The sequence below is a fragment of the Chrysochloris asiatica genome, unplaced genomic scaffold (assembly GCF_000296735.1).
Source record: "Chrysochloris asiatica unplaced genomic scaffold, ChrAsi1.0 scaffold00006, whole genome shotgun sequence".
Classification (NCBI taxonomy): Eukaryota; Metazoa; Chordata; class Mammalia; order Afrosoricida; family Chrysochloridae; genus Chrysochloris; species Chrysochloris asiatica.
Window position 1 is genome coordinate 2,298,596 of NW_006408524.1, and position 20,486 is coordinate 2,319,081.

General features: G+C 43.8%; 1 protein-coding gene across 1 annotated transcript in view; it reads left to right on the forward strand.

Moving 5' to 3' along the window:
- Positions 1–20,486, forward strand: part of CCM2 (cerebral cavernous malformation 2) — a 78,565-nt gene that overhangs the window by 34,147 nt on the left and 23,932 nt on the right. Inside the window, exons 3-4 of the mRNA XM_006832258.1 lie at positions 3,688–3,767; positions 5,336–5,509. Of these exons, the coding sequence (XP_006832321.1) occupies positions 3,688–3,767; positions 5,336–5,509 (254 nt within the window). The remainder of the gene's footprint in view (positions 1–3,687; positions 3,768–5,335; positions 5,510–20,486) is intronic.

Here is a 20,486-nt window from a genome sequence, read left to right on the forward strand (position 1 = left end):
GTATCCCAGAGCCCTGTTGTTCCAAGGTTGTACATACATCATTATTTACCTCTGTCCCACTTAGCCCATGCAAAGCAGCTTAACTGTTCTCCCATCCACCTTGTTCTTCCATTTCCCTACCGATTCTTGTGTATTGCTCCCCTCCCCAGCACCCAAACTATCCTGTGTCTATTCCCTACCCTGTGTTTATTCATTTAAGTGACCAAAGGGCACATTTTACAAGCCAGCCTCCTGCCCATGGGCACACAGCCTTTCTCATCCATGAGTCCTTAGCTGCTCTGTCTCTCTGTGCCATCACGTCTGCCTCCTCTCTGCTGCTGCAGCTTCTCTGCTTAGAATCCCATATGCCACCCATGCTCTTCCTTCTTGATGGTCCTGAGGGCCTCTGTTCCTGGAATGAAAGATAAATTATAACCCCATTTTGTTTCACATCTTCTGCCTTCATGTGTAATGCTCTTGATGTCATCCTACAACTCTGGCTTTTGATCACAATTGTTTGGTGAATCAGATCTGTTCTTAGATGCTTCCCAAATTCAGGTGGGATATACTCAAGGTCGTATGTTGTTTCTCTGTGATTTCTTTAGCTTTGGCCTGACCTTGAGTATGAGAGCTGATGGTCTGTTCCACAGTCTGTCCCCGGCCTTGTTTTGGGTGGTACTATGAAGCGTCTTCATGGCCTTTTCCCGTGTATTTAGTCTATGTAATTCCTGTGTATTCGTTAAGGCAAGGTCCGTATGTATAGTCGCTGTTTATATTGATGAAAAAAGATCTTTTGCGATGAGTAGGTTGTTGGTCTTGAAAAATTGTGTCCCTCAATTTCCAGCATCATTTGTATTATGAAGGCCACATTTTCCAACTATTGATCCCTCCTCCTTGCTTCCAACATTTGCATTCCAATCACTAATAATTATCGGCCTATCTTGATTTTATGTTTAATTAGTTTCAGACTGAAGAAGTTGATTGTTAGGTGCCATTGAGTCCGTTCCAACTCATAGCGACCTCATGCACAACAGAATGAAGTACAGCCGGTCCTGCACCAGCCTCACAGTTGTTCTGTCTGAGCCCACTGCTGCTGCCACTGTGCCAGTCCATCTCGTTGGGAGTCTTCCTCTTTTTTCACTGACCCTCCACTTTACCAAGCATGATGTTCTCAGGGACTGGTCCCTCTTGATAATACATGTTTGAAGTGTGAGAGATGAAGTCTCGCCATCCTGGCTGTATTTCTTCCAACACAGATTTGTTTGTTGGTAGAATTCTTTAATTTTCTCATCTCTTGCTATGGTGATATGTGTGTAAATTTAAATAATAACTATGTTAGATGATCTTCCTTTTAGACGTATAGCATAGATATTACCCTATCCCAGATGCCATGTATTTCAAGAAAGATCTTGACATGGGTTTGTTGGGGTTTTTTTTAATGAATGTGACACCATTCCTTTTCAGTGTGTTGTTCCCACCACAGTAAACCATGTGATCCTCCGATTCACAATGGCCAATATGAGTTCATTTCAGCTCACTAAGGCATAACATATCAATATTTATGTGTTTCAGTTAATTTTCAACAACTTCTGATTTTCTTAGATTCATACTAAGTAGATTTCATGTTCCGATTATCAGTGGATGTTAATTCTTCTCGTTTGTATCTGTCAGCAGTTGAAGATCCTGAAAACTTTGCCCCATCCACATGGTTAAGGCTGATTCTACTTTGACAAAGCAGCTCTTCCTCAGTTTTATTTTTACTGCCTTCCAGCCCGTGGGACTTGCTCTCCTTACTCTGTCAGACAGTACCTCAGTGCTAATTGTAAGGGTCAGTGCCTAACCCTTTGGAATGGACCACCTGTCCCTTCTCCCTAGTCTGTCTGTGTCTAGAAGCTCTCCTGAAACCTGTTCACCGTGGGTGACTCTGCTGGGATTTGCAACACCAGTGGCATAGCTTCCAACATCACAGAGCACTGAAGCCACCACAGTACGACAGACTGAGAAATATGTGGGGATCTGTTATATGCCTGCCTTATCTCTCCACAGTCTTATGGACAGTGCCTTTTCCATAATTGTTGTTGGTGAGTGCCATCAAGTCGGTTCCCACTCACAGCAACCCTTCGTAGGGTTTCTGAGGCACTGCTGGTGAATGTGAACCGCCGACCTTGCGGTCCAGTGCTTATCCCACAGTGCCACACCAGGACTCCTTACCCATACTGTTGTTGTTAAGTGCCATGGAGTAGGTTCCGACTCATAGCGACCCTGCACAGGGCTTCCGAGGCTGTAAATCTTTATGGGAGCAGAACGCCTCATCTTTCTCCCGCGGAACCACTGGTAGTTTCGAACTGCTGACCTTGAGGTTCACAGCCCGATTCGTAACCACTACGCTACCAGAGCTCCTTTACTAGATGCCAGAAAATACCTGTGCACAGTATTTTCCTGTGCCGGAGCATCATAGCCTTTTAAGAGTACTTCTATGGTGGGCCATCAGCCAGAACAGGAATCGTGGTCATATGTAGCTTGTCTGTCTGCAGCAGGCCCTGAAAAGGTTCCAGTTTTATCTAACTGGTGTTACATTACTGAATGTTGAGAGTTCTGTTCCATTCCGGTTTCTCATCAGTGAACTCCCCATTGTAGCCAATTGGTCCTTACTCTTTCCAACCTCTGGGCTTTCCCCTGAATACACGGTGTTCTACCCCTTGTCCAGAGTCATCCTGGGCTCACAGGTAGTGATGTGAATAAAGACGACAAACCCTAACAGGCCTCAGAGCTTCACTGGCTGGTTGCTGCGTTGGAGTCACAGGCCATTCTATGCCTAGTTTGGTGATTTGGATCTCGTGTGTTTAACTGTTCATGCTCTCTGAGCACGAGTCAGAATCAACTCTTGACAGCATGGGTTGGTATGGTTTTGTCAGTTGGAGGTTGTTGTTGTTGCCATCGCCCTTGTAAATGTCCACCAAGTGACTTGTTCCTACTGAGTCTGGATAAGAGAAGGTGGCGCATGATGGTGATACATGGTTTGATTTAGTTGTAAGGGATTGCTAACAGGGCTAATTTTGGTGTCCTGCTGGACTTTAAGTGAGCCACTGAGAAGCAGGAAGGAGGAAGAGTCAGGGGTAGATTGTGTCCTTTGGAACCTGAGCCTCTTGCTCCCAGAGGTTCCACAGCCCAGGGACAGAATGCGGTTATACCAGCAAAGGGCAGAGTGGTGACAGCAGCAAGACCCAAGAGCCAGTGCTCTCCCTTCCGTGGAGCCAGTGGAGCTGAGTGGTGTGGGGTGGGAAGCTTGCTCGCAGAGTGAGGTGCCTCCAGACGCTGAATTGGGGAGCTGGATTTGCTGACCCACAGAACTAGAGCTGAGTATTTTCAGGTTGAGGCTGGGGTGGAACAGTGTGCCGTGTGAGCGTTTATCAGCAACCTTTAAGGGAACTTTGTAACGCTGTCTGAGCACAGCTGAGGAGAGGCTGTCCTGACTGAGAGAACTGTGCCCTGAATGTGCTTGACCCTGAATTAGAACCTGTAACTTCTCTCATAGATGGAATCTGAGTTCTGTGTGGACATTGCAATCAATCCTTGAGCCCAGCTAAGTAGAGCGTGCTATGGAAGACTGTTGCCATTTTTAGTCCTCCTGATGAAAGATTGTAAATTCGAACCAGAATAGTGAGGCAAGTAACGAGACTCCATTTATGTCGTGTCCTCTTCCTCTAGTGACCCGCTTGTGCCAGTCTCCCTCACGCTCACCCTCATTTCCTCTGCAGGATGTTGAGGGACTGGATGTGGGTGTGGCTGTGAGAATGGGAAGGGTGGGGTGGGGTCACTGAAGATGGGCTGCAGAGGGAAGAGCTTGGGCTATCTGCTTTTGAGAACTGGGCGAAAGGATGGGTTCTAGCAGAATTGATGGCTGTCACAATTGGTCTGTGAAAGCGAAGAGTGATGCCAGGGTGGGGCCTACGGTGAGGATGTGGGGAACAGAGGGGCTGGGTCAGAGTGCAGGGCAGCTCACAGGACCGGAGAGGAAGCAGCCCTGATGAGTCTCTGCTGATACCCGTGGCTGTGTGACTCACTGCAGCTTGCCTGTGACAATTGCACAGGTACCATGATCCCATTTCACCAGTGACAGCTGAGTGTGTTGGTCTTATTAGCTTATAATGTAATAAAGCCCATAACTTCTCACTCTCCTATAAGAGAGAGAGGGCTTCAAAAAGTTCATGAAGGAATGAGATGAAAAGATAATAGAATTTTCCTTGGATTTGATGTGCCCCTGTACATATTTTGCAGCGCTGTATTTGGTTGCATGTCTGTGACATGTTCGCTCTGTGTTTGGGTGCCTCTGGACAGCACTGACCACTGTGAGGAGTAAGGACTGTGCTTCCCTGGCTTCTCTGGCACCAGGGACACCAGTCCAGTTGTGTGACCCCATCCTCGGTCTGATGACTTCAGATGGCTGATAGATTTGAGTTGCAGCTGGCACAAATTGGCTTTTGGTTTGGTGTTTTCTTTTACAGAGGCATTAGCAGGAGGCAGCAGGCCTTTTCCTAGGAATTCCTGGGGGAGATTTTCTTTTCTGCTGAATGAAGCTTGCCCTTTTATAGGCCTGTCACCGTCTAGCTCTACCCCACCCAGGCTTCCAGGAGGAAAGGCATGTATAGAGTTCACTCAGGAAAGTCTCCTATAGAAGAGAAGGGTGAAGTGGCCAGGTGGCCTGTGAAATATGCTCTTTGTTGATGCCAGCAGGGGGCCACTGTCCACAGCTGCTTTCTCAGAGTTCCCTGAAAAGCAGTAAGCTTCCAGAAGCCAGCAAGAGTTGGAGTGCATGTTACATTTCTTGTGTTCCAGGGGAAGTACTTTCTGTCCTCTTGCCAGCTAATGTTGTCAGTGCCTTGAGGAGAACTGGCCCTTGACTTCCTGACTGTTGTATAAACTGGGGAAAGAATCTGGACTTTCGTCACCAGAGGGCAGCACCCCCCACCTTCCCCCGACCCCGTTCTCTGTCTGTTTCTGCCTGCTGGTCCCACAGGAACCAAGGTCCCGCTTACAAAACTATGTCTGTTTTCTTGATCCTTTTTCAACAGCCTAGCAAATTGTCAGCTCCTGTTTGCATAGGCATACCATTGTGGCACTGTGGGTTAATGTGCTAGACTGCAAAGTGAGTTTGAACCACAAAGTCAGTGGTTCAGGCTTACCAGCTGCTCCTTGGAAACCCTGTACAGGGTCACTGTGGGTCGGAACTGACTCGAAGGCACTTAGCAACAGCAACATCTTGGCAGTGGTTTTGGCTTCTTCTGCTTGTTTACCATCATGCCAAACCAAGAACTTATAAATCATGAGATCCAATCATTGCCATTTTTGCTTGCAGCCTGGAATTGTGTCGCCATTTAAACGCGTGTTCCTCAAAGGTGAAAAGAGCCGAGATAAGAAAGCCCATGAGAAGGTGACGGAGAGGCGCCCTCTGCACACTGTGGTGCTGTCATTGCCTGACCGCGTCGAGCCAGACATACTGCTGAATGACTACATCGAAAAGGAAGTGAAGGTAGGTCGTCTCAGACACGGTGCAGTAAGTGCCAGACAGCAGCAGAGGTAATGCCTTTTAGCCACCTGATGCTATGTAGTTTATTCAAGCACCTTCACTGAGTGCTCCTTTAACTCTTCCACTTGTCTTGCCTGTGGTAATAGATCTGAGAAGTGAGCACTGTCTAATAGCAAGGTGCTGTTGTACCCAAAGTGGCAGCCCAGAACTGGGAGAAATGCTCACAGTCACTTGTACTTTGCAGGTGTAAACAGTCGATGGAGGTCCTGGAGCTACTTCGTGTCACAATTTAGAACCCAGGTCTCCTAGGTTCCGTGCTTTTGAAGTCTTTTATAGATTCCGAAGCCTGTGCCCAGAAAGATGACTTGTGGTTAAACCTGTCACATAAAATGTGTATGCTGATTCTCATTCACTCCGCAAAATGCATGAAAATGAAACTAAATGAATACTTTCATTTATAAAGCCACAGGTCCGAGAGCATAGGGAGAAAGACGACAGTGGAAGAAAGATGTTCCTAGACTTGGAAGAGAACAACCAGTGGGGCTGGAGGGAGGCATGGAACTGCTTTCATGTTTGCGCAGGTATCCTACTCTGGCCTGGTGCAGTCCGATGGCTAGCCTTTCTCCTCTCCTTTGAGAGATAGGAGGCTTCCTCTGTAGAGAAATTAGACTCGAAAGACCTGAACACAGGGACACTAGGCACAGTAGGGTGAAGACCCAGATTGGAACAAGAGAGTTAAGTCAGAGCATGATGAAGAGTGAGATTCCTGATCTTTTTCTGTCAGGCTTCCAGAAGACCTCAGCTAGGCCTTTACCCAAGAGAATCCTGGCAAGGGTGCTTTGCTTGGGGAAGCCGAGCTGTTCATGCAGGCACGGCCAGACCCTGGCACTTGGTGATTACCCTGGATGCTTTCCAGCGTGGATGCAGAGTTCCTTAGGCAGCCAAGGGTGAGCACACATTTGAGGAGAGGTTTTAACCTAGAAGAGCTCAAGACAAATAGTAAACAAGAATGAAATAGTGACAATGTAGAAACTAGGGGACAGGGAACCACAAAATAACTCACATATATATAAAATCTCAGAAACATAAGGGAAAATGTTATAAGTACAAAGTTAACAGGATTCTACTTCTAAATTAAGGAAAGGTGGGAAAGAACTTTTAGAATCAAAATACGTTAATTATATTTCTTCAAAAGTTCAATATAGGGATTATAGTCAAGAAAATCTGCCAGAAAAGATAACCAAAACACAGAGTTAGAAAATTAGTAAGCAAACAAGCAACTTGCTTGCCCAGGAAACATCAAGGCAAGTGGTCGGGTCCCCTCAGTGCAAACCCCCTTCCAAGACTAAGACTCAATGGGACTACACGCTCTGATTGGTGACCACGCTCAACACCGATAAGGGGAAGTGAGGGAAAAACAGCAATGAAGCGGTGAGCTAAGCCCTACAACGTTCAATAGACTTCTGTGAGCCCAGGTGAAGACCTGGTTGACCAGCAGTGTGGCAAGACCTGGGGACTCTTGGGCCCAGAGTCAGTGACATAGCCACAGAGGACTAGAGTGGAGAGTGAAGCGTCCAGCTGATAAGAAGAGAGGGCATATGCATAAGAACACCCACACTTGCAGATAATACCCACTTATCCTGGCTTCAGTGACTGGATGATCAGAGCTCAACCAGAAGTAAAAAGAAGAGGAAAAAAAAAAAAAGTATTCTCATACAATTTGATGAACTTGACTACTCCTATGGAAGCAGTAGCTCAAAAGAGGGAACAAGTCTTTACAACAAGAATCATTCCCACACCCTCCACACACAGAGTAGACAGGAATGGGCAACTTGGACATTGGCTACCCAAAATGGGGGGCGGGGGACTACAAAGGCAAGAAGTGACTGGCTTACAAGCTTTCAAGAGGGAACCGAGATCCAGAGGGCCTGGAGGAAGGTAGAATCTCCAGTGAGTAGTATTCAGTCTGTCTAGGCGGGGCTGATGCAATGAAATGCAGATGGGTCTCTTGTGATACAATAGTGAATAATTGTTATCAGGACTGATTGTGAGGGTTGGAAATGTAAAGGTAGACGTTTTATAGCAAGGAGGGGAGTGATTAACTTTTCAGTCTAGGAGCGGAGGCCCCTAGGACCATCAAGGGAGAAGAGCAGGGAGCGGGACCCTACCCAGAGAAGCAGTGATGCCTGAAATGGAGGCAGAGATGATGACGTGGAGCGATGGAGCAGCTGGAGACTTTAGATCCAGAGAGGGAGAGCAACTGTGTGCTGAAGACCTGGGGGGTACAGGGGAAAGAATGCATGGAGGGGATGATAACCATGGCAATGAGACGATATATGATAGAATGAATGTAAAACTAATGTTCTCCCATGTAAACTATCACATAATTCACAATAAAACATTTAAGAAAAAAAATTAGTAAGCAGAAGATAAGAAAGAGAGAAAAAGAAAATTAGTGGCTCGATTCAGAAGGTTCAGAAACTAATTCATTAGAAGAAAGCGCAGAGAAATGAAGACATTACTAAGACAGTAATATAGGAACACTCCTAGAATTATTTAAAGGACATAGTTCTCCAGGCATGAAGGATTTCCATATAGTGAATAGAGTAAATGTGCATGAACCCATCCTGAGAAAGTTACTGAAGGATGTGCTTCATTAAAACATACGGTTTAAACCAAGAAGGGAGGAAACATGGAATTCAGAATTCAGGATCTAACAGAAAAGAGGCAAAGGTAATTCCCAAGGTAACAGAAAAGCGATGTTCTGGTTATGAATCTGAGGAGAATAGGTCTAAAAAGCAACCAATTCAAGTAGATGTTAGGACAGGGAAATATATTTTATATATTTAGGTAGAAAATATCTTGAAGACACAATGATTGGTCACTCCTTGCCTGGAGTGACAGAAGAGGAGAGCCAGAAATAGGAAGAGGAAATGGTATACGGCAAATAGCCTTCATGAACAGCTGCTGCTTTGTCATGAAAATAGAAGCATTTGGTGCCCAGCTACCATTATTGAACATGTAGATCAAAGATCACATAGGAAAATCCTGAGTAAAAGGAAAAATGCAGAACAGAAATTCAAAGTGTCATGGAATTCAGCTTTTCTGGAGCCATGAATGCTGGATGAACCTCTGAAACTTTTGCCCTGAGATAATCTTAATATTTTAAACCAAAAATACCTGCTGAAATCTTAAAACCAAACAGTAGTTTACCTTAATTAGTAAACAGTAGTTCACTTTAATTAGTAAACAGTTGTTGTTGTTTAGTACCATAGAGTCGGTTCTAACTCATAGTGACTCTGCACAGGGTTTCCAAGGCTGCAAATCTTTACAGGAGCAGAAAGACTCATCTTTCTTCTGCAGAACAGCTGGTAGTTTCGAACTGCCAACTTTGAGGTTAGCAACCCGATTTGTAACCACTAAGCTACCAGAGCTCCTTAATTAGTAAACAGTAGGTGACCTTAATTAGAAGGAGCTCTGGTAGCGTAGTGGTTACGAGTCAGGCTGCCAACCACAAGGTCAGCAGTTCGAAACTCCCAGCGGCTCTGCGGGAGAAAGATGAGGCGTTCTGGTCCCGTAAAGATTTACAGCCTCGGAAACCCTGTACAGGGTCGCTATGAGTCGAACCTACTCCACGGCACATAACAACAACAAGGTCACCTTAATTAGTGAGCACGTGTTGTGATTAGGTGTCATCAAGTTGGTACCAACTCACAGCAACCTTATGCACAGCAGAATGAAACACTGCCCGATCCTGGGCCAGCCTCACCATTGTTGTCACGCTTGAGTCCATTGATGCTGCCACTTGGCCATTCCATCTCATTGGGGTCTTCCTTTTTTTCTCTGACCTTCCACTCTACCAAACATGATATCCTTCTCCAGCGACTGGTCCCTCCTGACAATATGTCCTAAGTATGAGAGACAAAGTTTGGCCATGTTGGCCTCCAAGGAGCATTCTGGCTGCACTTCTTCCAAAACGGATATGTTGGTTCTTTTGGCAGCCCATGGCACTTTCAGTATTCTCCTGCAACACCATAACTCAAAAGCATCAATTATTCTACAGTCTTCCTTATTCACAGTTGTTCACCTTAATTAGTAAAGAATGTCTGCCATGAGCAGTATTTGCTATCTTTTTTTAAATTTAACTGTTTTTTGGGGATTGAGTGAAGGTTTACAAGCAGATCATCAGTTTTACATTCAGCAAACCTTACGCTTTGCTTCACTACATGGGTGCAATCCCCTCTGTGTACCAACAGTTAACGGCATTATCTCTGTTCACTTGAACTGTTGCATTCCTCCCTGTGTCTCCTGCCACATTCATCTTTCCTCTGTCAGCCTCTCTCTTGTTGTCTATTGCCGGCCCTGTCACCCATGGGAACATGTGTCTACCCTCTGGACCGTAAATAATTTTCCTGTCGCTCTCCTCCCCATGCCCCGGTTCCATAGCCATCATAGATGGTTTCTTTTATCAAGAAAACCTTTCCTTAACTTTTCACAACATTGGTCTCGTACAGTATTGCCCTTTTGTGACTGACTGATTTCACTCAGCATAATGTCCTCCAGGTTCATCCATGTTGTGAGGTGGTTCACAGATTCATCGTTATTCTTCAGTATTGCGCGTAGTATGCCATTGTGTGCACGTACCAAAGTTTGTTTAGCCATTCTTCTGTCGATGGGCACTTATGCTGTTGTCATTTTTCTGATGTGTCTCTTGAGTGGTACATTTAATCCATTTACTGTAATTATCGATAGGTATGAATTGATTGCTAGCATTTTTCTGTGTGTGTTTTTGTGTTGTTGCTCGTCTCTTTGTTCCACTTAATTTTCTGTGCTGAGTTCATGTGTGGATTTTCTTTTTCTTTTCATTTCTGTTGTGTTAATGTTTACTGAATCTATCTGATTTTTCTCTTTTTTATTTTGATGTGCAGGTTTATTAATTTCCTAATGAGGTTATCCTGTAATTTATTCATTTTCCCCCCGTTTAAAACAGTTTATTTTATCTTGAAATCAACTTGACTTCCTTGCTATTTGGAAGTGCTGTATCTACACTATTCCCTCTTTTTGCTTTGTGGCTGACTTCATTATAGATACCTCTGGTTCCCTGTTTTCCATCTTATAGATATGTTTTACTTTAAGTACTTCTGTATCTGGATTGAGTTCTGTGTAGTGGTGTTGTGTGTGATAATCTCAGGTTGTTGTCTGCTGTTGCTGGTTTTCAGTCCAAAGAATACCCTTTAGCATTTTTTTTGTAAAGTTGGTCTGGATAATACAAATTCCTTTAGTTTATGATTATCAGGAAATGTCCCAGTGTCACTAGTACTGAGAAATTTATGTTCAGGCTAATTAATTTGGGCTTCCATTGTTTCGAATCTACTCCTTTGACCTTTCAACAAGAAGTCCATTTCTGAAATCTTAGTATTAATCTGCTGGGTTTCAAATGGCAGGTTTTATATTGTTTCAAACTTTGCATTTCTTCTGCTTGCTCTTGAAATACTTTCCTGAATTCTTCTAAAGTTTTTTTTTGTTGTTCTCCTTGCTTTCCTTAATCTTTTGATCCTTTGAAGATACCTAATTATCATTCTATTGAATTCTTTTTCAGTTAGTTCTGTTGCCTTTTCTTCCTCAGAAACATCTTCTGGCTGTGCATCTTGGTCATTTGTTTGAGCCATTCTCTCTTGTTTTTTCTTGTGAGCTAAAATTGTATATTGTCTCTGGGCTGTTGTGGAATTTCCCTATTTGTACTTCATTGCTGATTGTATTGTATGTTGATGTGTTCTGAACTTCTCACCAGCTGCCTCCTGTGGGTATAGTTAGAGAATGGAGCATGTATACCATTCTTGTATATTCTTGTGCAGCCCAGTTTAGGTTGGCTTTGGCTGGTTTGGGTGGCTGTGTACCATTGACCAGGTGGTACAGGAGCTGGTATTGGCTCTTGCCCAGTGGGTAGAGTCGCAGAGGGTAGGCTTGTGTCTGAGCAGTATGGGCATACTTGCTGTCTCCTTATGGGTGGGAAAGAGAAAACCCCTCCCTTGCATACACACAAGAAAATAAAATGATAAACAAACAAGAAACCAACAATGAAAAGAAAAATTAAGAAAGAGAAAAAAGAAAAGCAGGCAGCAACCAGGAGAAAATAATGATAATATAATAACTCTAAAGACAAAAGAGAGGCAGAGAAGCGGAGCTAGAAAAGAGAAAAAGAAGAGAGAAGATGATTGGAAGAAATTATAAAAGCACTTAAGGAAAACTCGAGGAAACAGTGACAGGAAAATGGAGCTATCCAAAATAGAGAAAATTAAAGGAAGAAAGTAAAAAACAAAACAGAAAAAAACTTAGAAAAACCAGGGAGATGAAAGATAAAAATGGAAATAGAGTAGAGAGTAGTGAAGAAATATCCAAAGAGACAAAATAAAAAGAAGAGGTGAAATGAAAAGCAGAAGGAATGACAAAGGCAGCAATAGAAAAGATAAATTCAAGGGAATGGAAAGAGGCAGAGGAGGAGGAGAATAAACAAAAACAATGAAACTGGGCAGGACTCCCCACACAGCTCCTGGGGTGGCGCCATAGGTCAGTTTGAACCACAAGATGGGTGATTCAAATCCACCAGTGGCTCCTCGGAAACCCTACACAGGATAATTATGAGTTGGAACCTATTCAACAGCGCTTAACAACAACAGGCAATAGCAGACATTTAGGTATTTCTGATTCTCTCATCTGGAGTCCTGGTGTGGCACTGTGAGATAAGCACTGGACCACAAAGTCAGTTTAAACTGTCAGGTCGGTGGTTCAAACTCACCCTCGTAAACCTAATAAAGGGTTGATAGGAGTCAGAACCAACTAGACGGCACTTAAGAACTACAACAGCTATGACTTCTTATCTCGGAAGATATAGCAGAGGCCTAAAGGTGAACCAAAACTCCCATCATGCCTCTACCTGGATGTCATCAGAGGCTAAGTGGGGATCTGACTTTCTACCCCCATACTGCTGTGTCATCCAAGTCCAGAAGAAGAGGAGAAAGAGGACGGGGTTGGAAAAGTGTGAGAAGAAATCACCCCCCTGCTGTTGGGCTGCTTCCGACTCATAGGGACCCCTGTACACAGAGTAGGGCTGCCTCACAGGGTTTTGGGGCTGTAAATCATTTGGAAGCAGAAACCCTCGTCTTTCTCCCACACAGCAGTTGCTGGGTTTCAACCATTGACCTTGTGGTTTGCAGTCCAGTACTTAATCCACTTCTCTACCAGAACTCTTGTTAAAAGAAAATGGCACAAAGCCTAATTTGTCAAAAGACAAATCTGGAGACAGGAAACTTACAAACCATATGTCCTGAGTAGGTGCATAACTAGACAAAATGTAGTGTGTCCATTCCATATAGTATTGCTACGTGCCATGAAGTTGGTCTTGACTCAGTGAACCTGTACAGGGTTCCTGAGGAGCGGCTAATGGGTTTGAACCACCAACCTTGCTGTTAGCAGTCCAGTGCTTATTCTACAGTACCACCCCCGGACTCCAATAAACAGAAATAAGCTGTTGACGCAAGCAACAACGTGGATGAACTCTCAGAGAATTCTGCTGAGTGGAAAAAATGCCCAAATCCCAAAAGGCTTCTTACTGTTACTGTTCCCTTCATAAAACATTCTTGAGAGGACAAAGTTCGAGAGATGCAGACCAGGTTGTGGTTTGCTGGGAGTTGAGGTCAGGTGGGAGGAAGCAGGTGTGCTGTATGTAGAAGGTTAGTATGTAGGATTCCTGTGAGGACAGATGCATTCTACATCTCCACCACTGATACCAGTGTGGTGGTGGTGATTTTGTAAAATGTTATGGTGAGTAACAAGATACAGAGTACAGTGGGCCTGTGGATTTAGAATGATCTTAAAATAAAGTTTTAGTTAGGAAAAAATAAAAAGATGTACATGAAAGAGTGTAATTGTGGTATACGTGGCTTAGAAACTCTGAAACTTGCACTTCAGTGTAGAATAGCTAAAGCGAAAGGAAGAAATGAAATAAAACCTGAACAGAAGATTTCAAAGGGCATCTTGATAAGCAGAGTCAAGTATTATAATGAGATGTGCAAGGGCCTGAAGTTAGAAAACCACAAAGGAAGAACGTACTCAGAATTTCTGAAGCTGAAAGAACTGATTAACAAATTAAAGGCTCAAGTTGCAATATTGAAGGGTTCTGTGGGCACATATTTGAATGATTCAGAGAGCATTACAAGAAGATGGAAAGAATACAGAGTCACTGTACCAATAAGACTTTGTCTATGTTCAGCCATTTTAGGAGGTAGCAGATGATCAAGGACCAGTGGAAGAAGTCCAAGCTACACTGAAGGCATTTTCAAAGAAACAAGGCTTCAGGAATTGATTATATACCAATAACCGATAGGCATTGAGTTAAGGGATGCAGTACTGGAGGTGTCACTCATCTACGGCAAGAAATTTGGAAGACACCTACCTGGCCAGCTGACTAGAAGAGTATTCATACCCATTCAAATGAAAGATAAATGTGGAAATTATCAAACAATGTCAATAATATCAAATGCAAGTAAAATTTTGATGAACATGATACAAAAGAGGTTTTAGCGGTACATTGGTAGGGAACTGCCAGGTACTCAGAGCAGATTCAGAATAAGACGTGGAATTAAGGATATCATTTCTGAAGTCAGATGGATCTTGACAGAAAGCAGAGAATACCAGACAGTTGTTTACTTGTGTTATTTTGACTATGCAAAAACATTCAGCTGTGTGTGTGGATCATAACAAACGATGAATAACACTGGGAAGGATGGGAATTCCGGAACACTTAATTGTGCTCATGAGGAACCTACATGTGGACCAGGAGGCAGTTGTTAGAACAGAATGGGGAATATCGCATGGTCCAAGATAGGAAAGGTGTGCATCAGGGTTGTATCCTTCCACCATAGATATTCACTCTGTACGTTGAGCAAATAAATAATCTGAGGAACCAGGCTCTATGAATAAGAGAGGGGCTGGAGGAAGACCCAGTAATGACCTGTGACAAGAATATGGCACAGCCTAACTATGCAAAGAGAAAAAGACTTGAGCAGCTGTCGAGGCCATGGCTCACACATTGTGGAGCCTGGCAGTCCAGATCCTTAGTTCAGAGATCAACCTGGAGGGTTCTTCTCACTCAAGTAGTCTCAGGAGAGGAGACAGCAGGCTGCTTGTTCCTCAAGGCCGGGGGAGCTGGTAGGCCACACGTCCCAGGGACTGAAGGTTAGGAGGACATGAGCCAGACACAGCATCCAGAGTGAGAGAACAAACTGCCGCAGCAGTCCTGTGTATTAGACTCGGACCATGCACCCAAGGCAATCAAAGTCATACCTTCTTCATTCTTAGTTCCAATTGAATCTTTGCTTGTTAAGTGCTGTCTAGTCGGTTCCTACTTGTAGCTACACTGTATAGTTTTCTAGGAGCAGCTGGTGGGTTTGAACTGCTGACCTTATAGTTACAGCAGCCCAGTGCTTATCCTACAGTGCCACACCAGGACTCCGTAACCCCCTCATCCCACTCCTTAATCCTTCATCTCAACTTAATCCAGTAGATTTCCAGTAGAAGCATCATCATAAGTAATTGAACTGTATAATAATTATTTAGTAGAAATAGAAGACTTAGAAGTGGGTGCCTGTGGGAAATGGTTTATAGGTTTTGTTTTTTGTTATACAATTTTTCATACTACGTTTTTAAATTGCACATTTATTGTTTGGATAATGTAAAAATCAGCAATAAGAACAATACAATTCTCCAGTGCTGAGGAAGTGTTTAGGTCCTTGTTCTCCCATGTGGCTCTTTACTGAAAGGTTTTGTTTGTTAGTTTTGTGTTTAGAATGTACACTAATAAAGTTTACAAGAAATGAATTGTAGATTCTGTTTTCTACATGTTCATTATGTTGAGCAGTGCTTTGTTTAGCATGTAAGTAAATTTTTCCTCGAAGCTTTATTAAGTAGTTAATACTCCTCCCTTGTCTGCAGCCACAAATGAGCACTTGTATCAGCAGTGCCCAGTGAAACGTGTGGTCTGTGCTTCACAGTGGGCACCTTGGCGCTCTTCAAATGTAGAGGTGGGGGTATACAGCTTTAACTTGAACTTGAGGCTTCCTGGGACATTTTAATTCTCGGGGAGACTATGGAGAATTCATCTCATCTGTCACACCACACCCAAGGATCTACTTTGTTGTTGTTAACGGCCATCAAGTCGCATCCAACTCATAGCAACCCCTTGTAGTACCATTGGGAGTCCTGGGGGTGGCGCTGTGGTTAGTGTGCTGGACTGCAGTGTCGGTTTGAATCTCATGATCAGCACTTCAAGCTCATCAACCACTCCTCGGAAGCTCTATACAGGGTCTCTATAAGTCAGAACTGACTCCACAGTACTTCACACAACAACAACAACGTAGTGCTACGGATAGCTTGCCTCAGATCCTAAGCCCTGGGTCATGTTGCTCTTACAGGTCATGGGTACTGTATTTGCTCATTTTGTTACAACACAGCATAGGAATAGCAGGAGATTTACAAGGGGGTCAACAGACACTTACCTTTGTGCCCTAATTATGCAGCAGCATTCCTACCTCATGGTGATCAAAGTCAGTCACCCTGTCCGATCAGTAACTCCTTTCCTGCCTTATTTGTCTGCTGGCATGAGGAATCCAAAATGACCAGCTAACTGTTGTAGTGTTTTGTTTAGAAAGACCCTTCTGTGGCCCTTGGTAGAAGTGTTTTATATCTGAGAGCCCTCAGAACCCACAGAGCCTAAAATTGAGGCAGGAAGCAAAAGCAGGTCATTGGGAGAGATGGTGGTCCAAGACCTGCGCATACTACATCTCGGGGATGTTATTAGGTGCCATCGAGTCATTTCCAGCTCGTAGCGACTGCACAACAGAATGAAGTGCTGCCCGGTCCTGCACCGTCCTCACAATTGGTGTCTGAGCCCAGTGCTGCCACTTCTGTGTGGTTCACTCTTGTTGAGAAAACAGCACCGTTTGGTTCAAGATGTGTGAGAACGCATCAGAATGTTGGTGGGAAAATGGAATGAAAATATGAAAATTTGAAGGGGATGTACAGGATTGTCCGCTTTAGGCTGGCAGCTCTTGGAGAGTGCAGAATTTTGAGGACCGTTGAATCTCATTGTCACATACCTGCCACCATCCATCCTATGCTACAGAGTGGATTCTCTGACCCAAGGTGATGTCACGTCCTGTCCCATTTCAATAGGGCGTGCACTCCATGAACTCTCGGTAGTCTTGCTGTCTGAATCATCTCAGGCAGGAAAGGTAAACCCATATCTAGAGATCATGCCAATCTCGGGCAAAGATATTTCCAACTGTCAGCTTGAAGAAGGCTTGATGAAGGCTCAGTATTTTCAGTTTGCGTTCAAGCAGCTGACTGGTCTCCTTGAGAGATGAAACCTTATCAAGGTTGAAGGATTGGACTTTGTTGGTGACAGGTCTAACATTCCGCAGTGGCTGTAACTGGGTCACCTCTGGTGACAAGTGCCCCCTGCTGTTGATCATGTATGGCTTTCATCCCTGCCACCATGGCCACTGCATTCACAAGCTCTTCATGTAAGGCACAGGACAGGCAGGTTGACACCTGCTAGCCAAGACATCCTTGCCACCTGGTTCTCTCTTGGACATCAAAGTGTGAGATACTGGTCTCACAGCTGCCTTCTCCAGACCTTTTGTCCTTGCTCTTCCAATTTTTCACTTTCTAGGCCTTGGCCAAGCGAGTAAGACGTTCACTGCTGCCGCTGCCTATAAGTCTGGGAGGAGCACTTCTCTGCACACTCAGAATCTGATGGGAGTTCTGCCTTTTGGGAAGATTTCCCTTCACTGCTGGTTTTCAGGGCCTCCCATGAAGGGGCTGTAGTTTGTTTCATACTAGACACATAACCCCCTCTTGTATATAACTGCCTAAAATATGATTGACAGGAATAGAGACGGGGGGCTGAACATTCTGGGCTAACAGCAGATATGAAGATATATTCTGGGATGTTAACAGATAACAAGACAGTAGTTAGACATGCTATTTATTTAGTCTTAAGGTACACCTATTGTTGTGGGGGAGGGTTTCATAGCCTTCTAGTGACTGGGGAAACCATTATACAGGTTTGTTTCATACTGATTCTGCCCCCAACCCCACCACCATCTACAGTTTTCATATTAAGTATATATCTTCTTTTGGAGTCCCAGTGTGGTGCTGTAGGATAATGCACTGAACCACAAGGTCAGTTTGAACTGCAAGGTCAGTAGTTCAAACTCACCAGCCACTCTTCAGAAACCCTATACAGGGTCACTAAGAGTCAGAACCAACTCGATGTTACTTAAACAACAGCAACATGCATCTTCTTTGGAGTTTCCCTGCACTTGCTGATAGTTCAGAGTCCCAGACACAGAATTCCAGTTCTGGGAAGAAACACCACCGTGGGTACTCTTGCCAGGCACTTGGGCCTTTGGTCTCACCCAGTGAGATACAAGGACAGTGCTTATCTGTAATAGGTTAGAAGTTTAATCCAACTCTTATGTGTAACTAGGTTTTCTGAACTAGACTTGTTGAGTCCTGTTTGTATAAGCTGTGGTACCAGGCACCCATCTCAGAATGTACAGTGCTCCTAGCACGATGTGCACAAGAGTAGGCATTCAGATCTTAAGCATTTTAATTTCTTTCTTTTCTCTCAACAGCAAGAAAGTGTTTAGTTTTGAAAGAAAACTGTTAAGCTCTCACCCCGAGAGTACTGAAAGCTTATTTCACAAAAGTAGATGAGGCAAGGTAGTTCCTTAAAGTTGCAAAAACAGATGTGAGTCTCTCCCATTCTCTCTGGTCTCTGTCTCAGCTCTCCTTGGCGTGCAGAAAGCATTTCCTTCTGAGCACAGGTCTAACCTCTTCAACTGACCCATGACTTTGATTGGTTCTTTGAAAGGCCACATTTAGTGACTAAACTGTTTTAGTAAGTGAAGCACCCTGCCAGGGCATTTACAAACCAACACCCATAATGAAACTTAAATATGCAATTCCTTATCATTTATAACTGAGGAGCTTCAGACCAAGATCACTCAGGCTGGGGAACAAAGCAGCCTAGCTCATTCTGGTGACTTACAAAACCAAAGCAAGGTAAACACCATCACACTTGTTGATTTATCTATTGTTCACAGCTAAATGTGTGACTTACAAGGCGACCTCACTATGTGGAGGAGGAAACTGGGACACACAGAGGTAATTAACTGACCAAGCTCGAAGGGCATGGTGGCAGTGTGTATAGCAAGAGCTTCATGCAGTGGGTGCTCTGCTTCAGATGAACTGTAGAAGAGTCACTCTCAAAAAGTCTGATAAAAATACAACTAGTAATAGCTGGATGTCTAACACATAGAAAACTGCTACAATTTAAAAGGATTACTTAACCAAAAACTGTACAAAGGCCATGGAGAGACTCTTCACTAAAGAGGATATCCAAGTGGCCAGTAGACACAGGAAAAGATGCTCCATGTCATTAGCCATCAGAGAAATGCAACTGAAACCCACATGAAGTACCATTTCACACCCACTCAGACCACTAAGATTTTAAAAAGCAAACAAACAAGATGAAAAATAATAATTGTTGAAGGAGATCTACCGTGCTTCAGCTCCTCCCCTCTTCCACCTCCCCTGGGTGTGTGTCCACCGTGGCGTCCAGCGAAGAGGACAGCACCAGTGGCGGCGCCTCGGAGGCTGGTGAAGAGAGGGAGGCCACTGGCAAGAGGAGGTGCTTGGGCTTCTTGGCCACCACCTGGCTCACCTTTTACAACATAGCCATGACTGCGGGTGGTTGGTTCTAGCTATCACCATGATACGTTTTTATATGGAGAAAGGAACACACAAAGGTTTATATAAAAGTATTCAAAAGACACTTAAATTTTTCCAGACATTTGCCTTATTTGAGGAATTGTACCTGCTTCTGTGCTTGTGACTGAGGTCCAAGTGAGTTCAAGAATCTTTATGGTGTGGCTCATTACTCACAGTATAAAACCAATACAATTTTTTTTATCATCTTAAATCCTGTCGGAGTGGCTGGTGAACTTCGTACAATATATGCTGCACTTCCATATATGAAGAAATCGGCCACGTTTTCATTAAGACTTCCAAACAAACACAATGTCTCTTTTGACTACTATTATTTTCTTCTTGTAACCATGACCTCATATATAGCATTGTTTCCACAACTCTATTTTCATATGTTTCATCAAAGAAGAAAGGTGCTTCATGGAGAGGTGATAGTAGAAAAGGATGATTGGATGATTAAATGATTCCTACAGACAAGTACTTTTTCCAGAATAACCAGGATTACTTGAGTCCAAGTTTTAATAACAAGAATAAACAGCTTCATGGGAAAAAAAAAGAAGAAGTTGGAACCCTCACCCATTGGTGATAATGCAGAATAGTGCATACTTCTTCAGTCTGTCTGCTGACAAGTAATCCGAGAGGTTGGGTTTTATGATAAGGATGTGGCATCAGGATTGGAGAAAGACTCGTTAACATCCTGCGATGTGCAGATGATACAACCTTCTTGCTGAAAGTGAAGAGGACTTAAAACATTGATGAACATCAAAGACCACAGCCATCTGTATGGGTTGCACCTCATAAAACAAAAATCCTTACCACTAAAAACTAAATCATGATTAATGGAGAAAAGATTGATGTTTTCAAAGACTTCATTTTGCTCAGATCCGTATTAACATTCATGGAAGCAGCAGTTACGATAACACCAGATCTCAAATGAATGTTACTTTCTGCTATTTACCTCTTCATGAGGAGCCATCAGACTGTTTTCCCCAGTGTTATTGTTTTTAGGTGCCATTGAGTTGATTCCAACTCAGTGACCCCCTAAGCACAGCAGAACGACAATCTGCCCAGTCCTGCACCATCCTCCCAATTGCTATTACGCTTGAGCCCACTGCTGTTGTCACTGTGCCAGTCCATTTCTTTGTCGCCA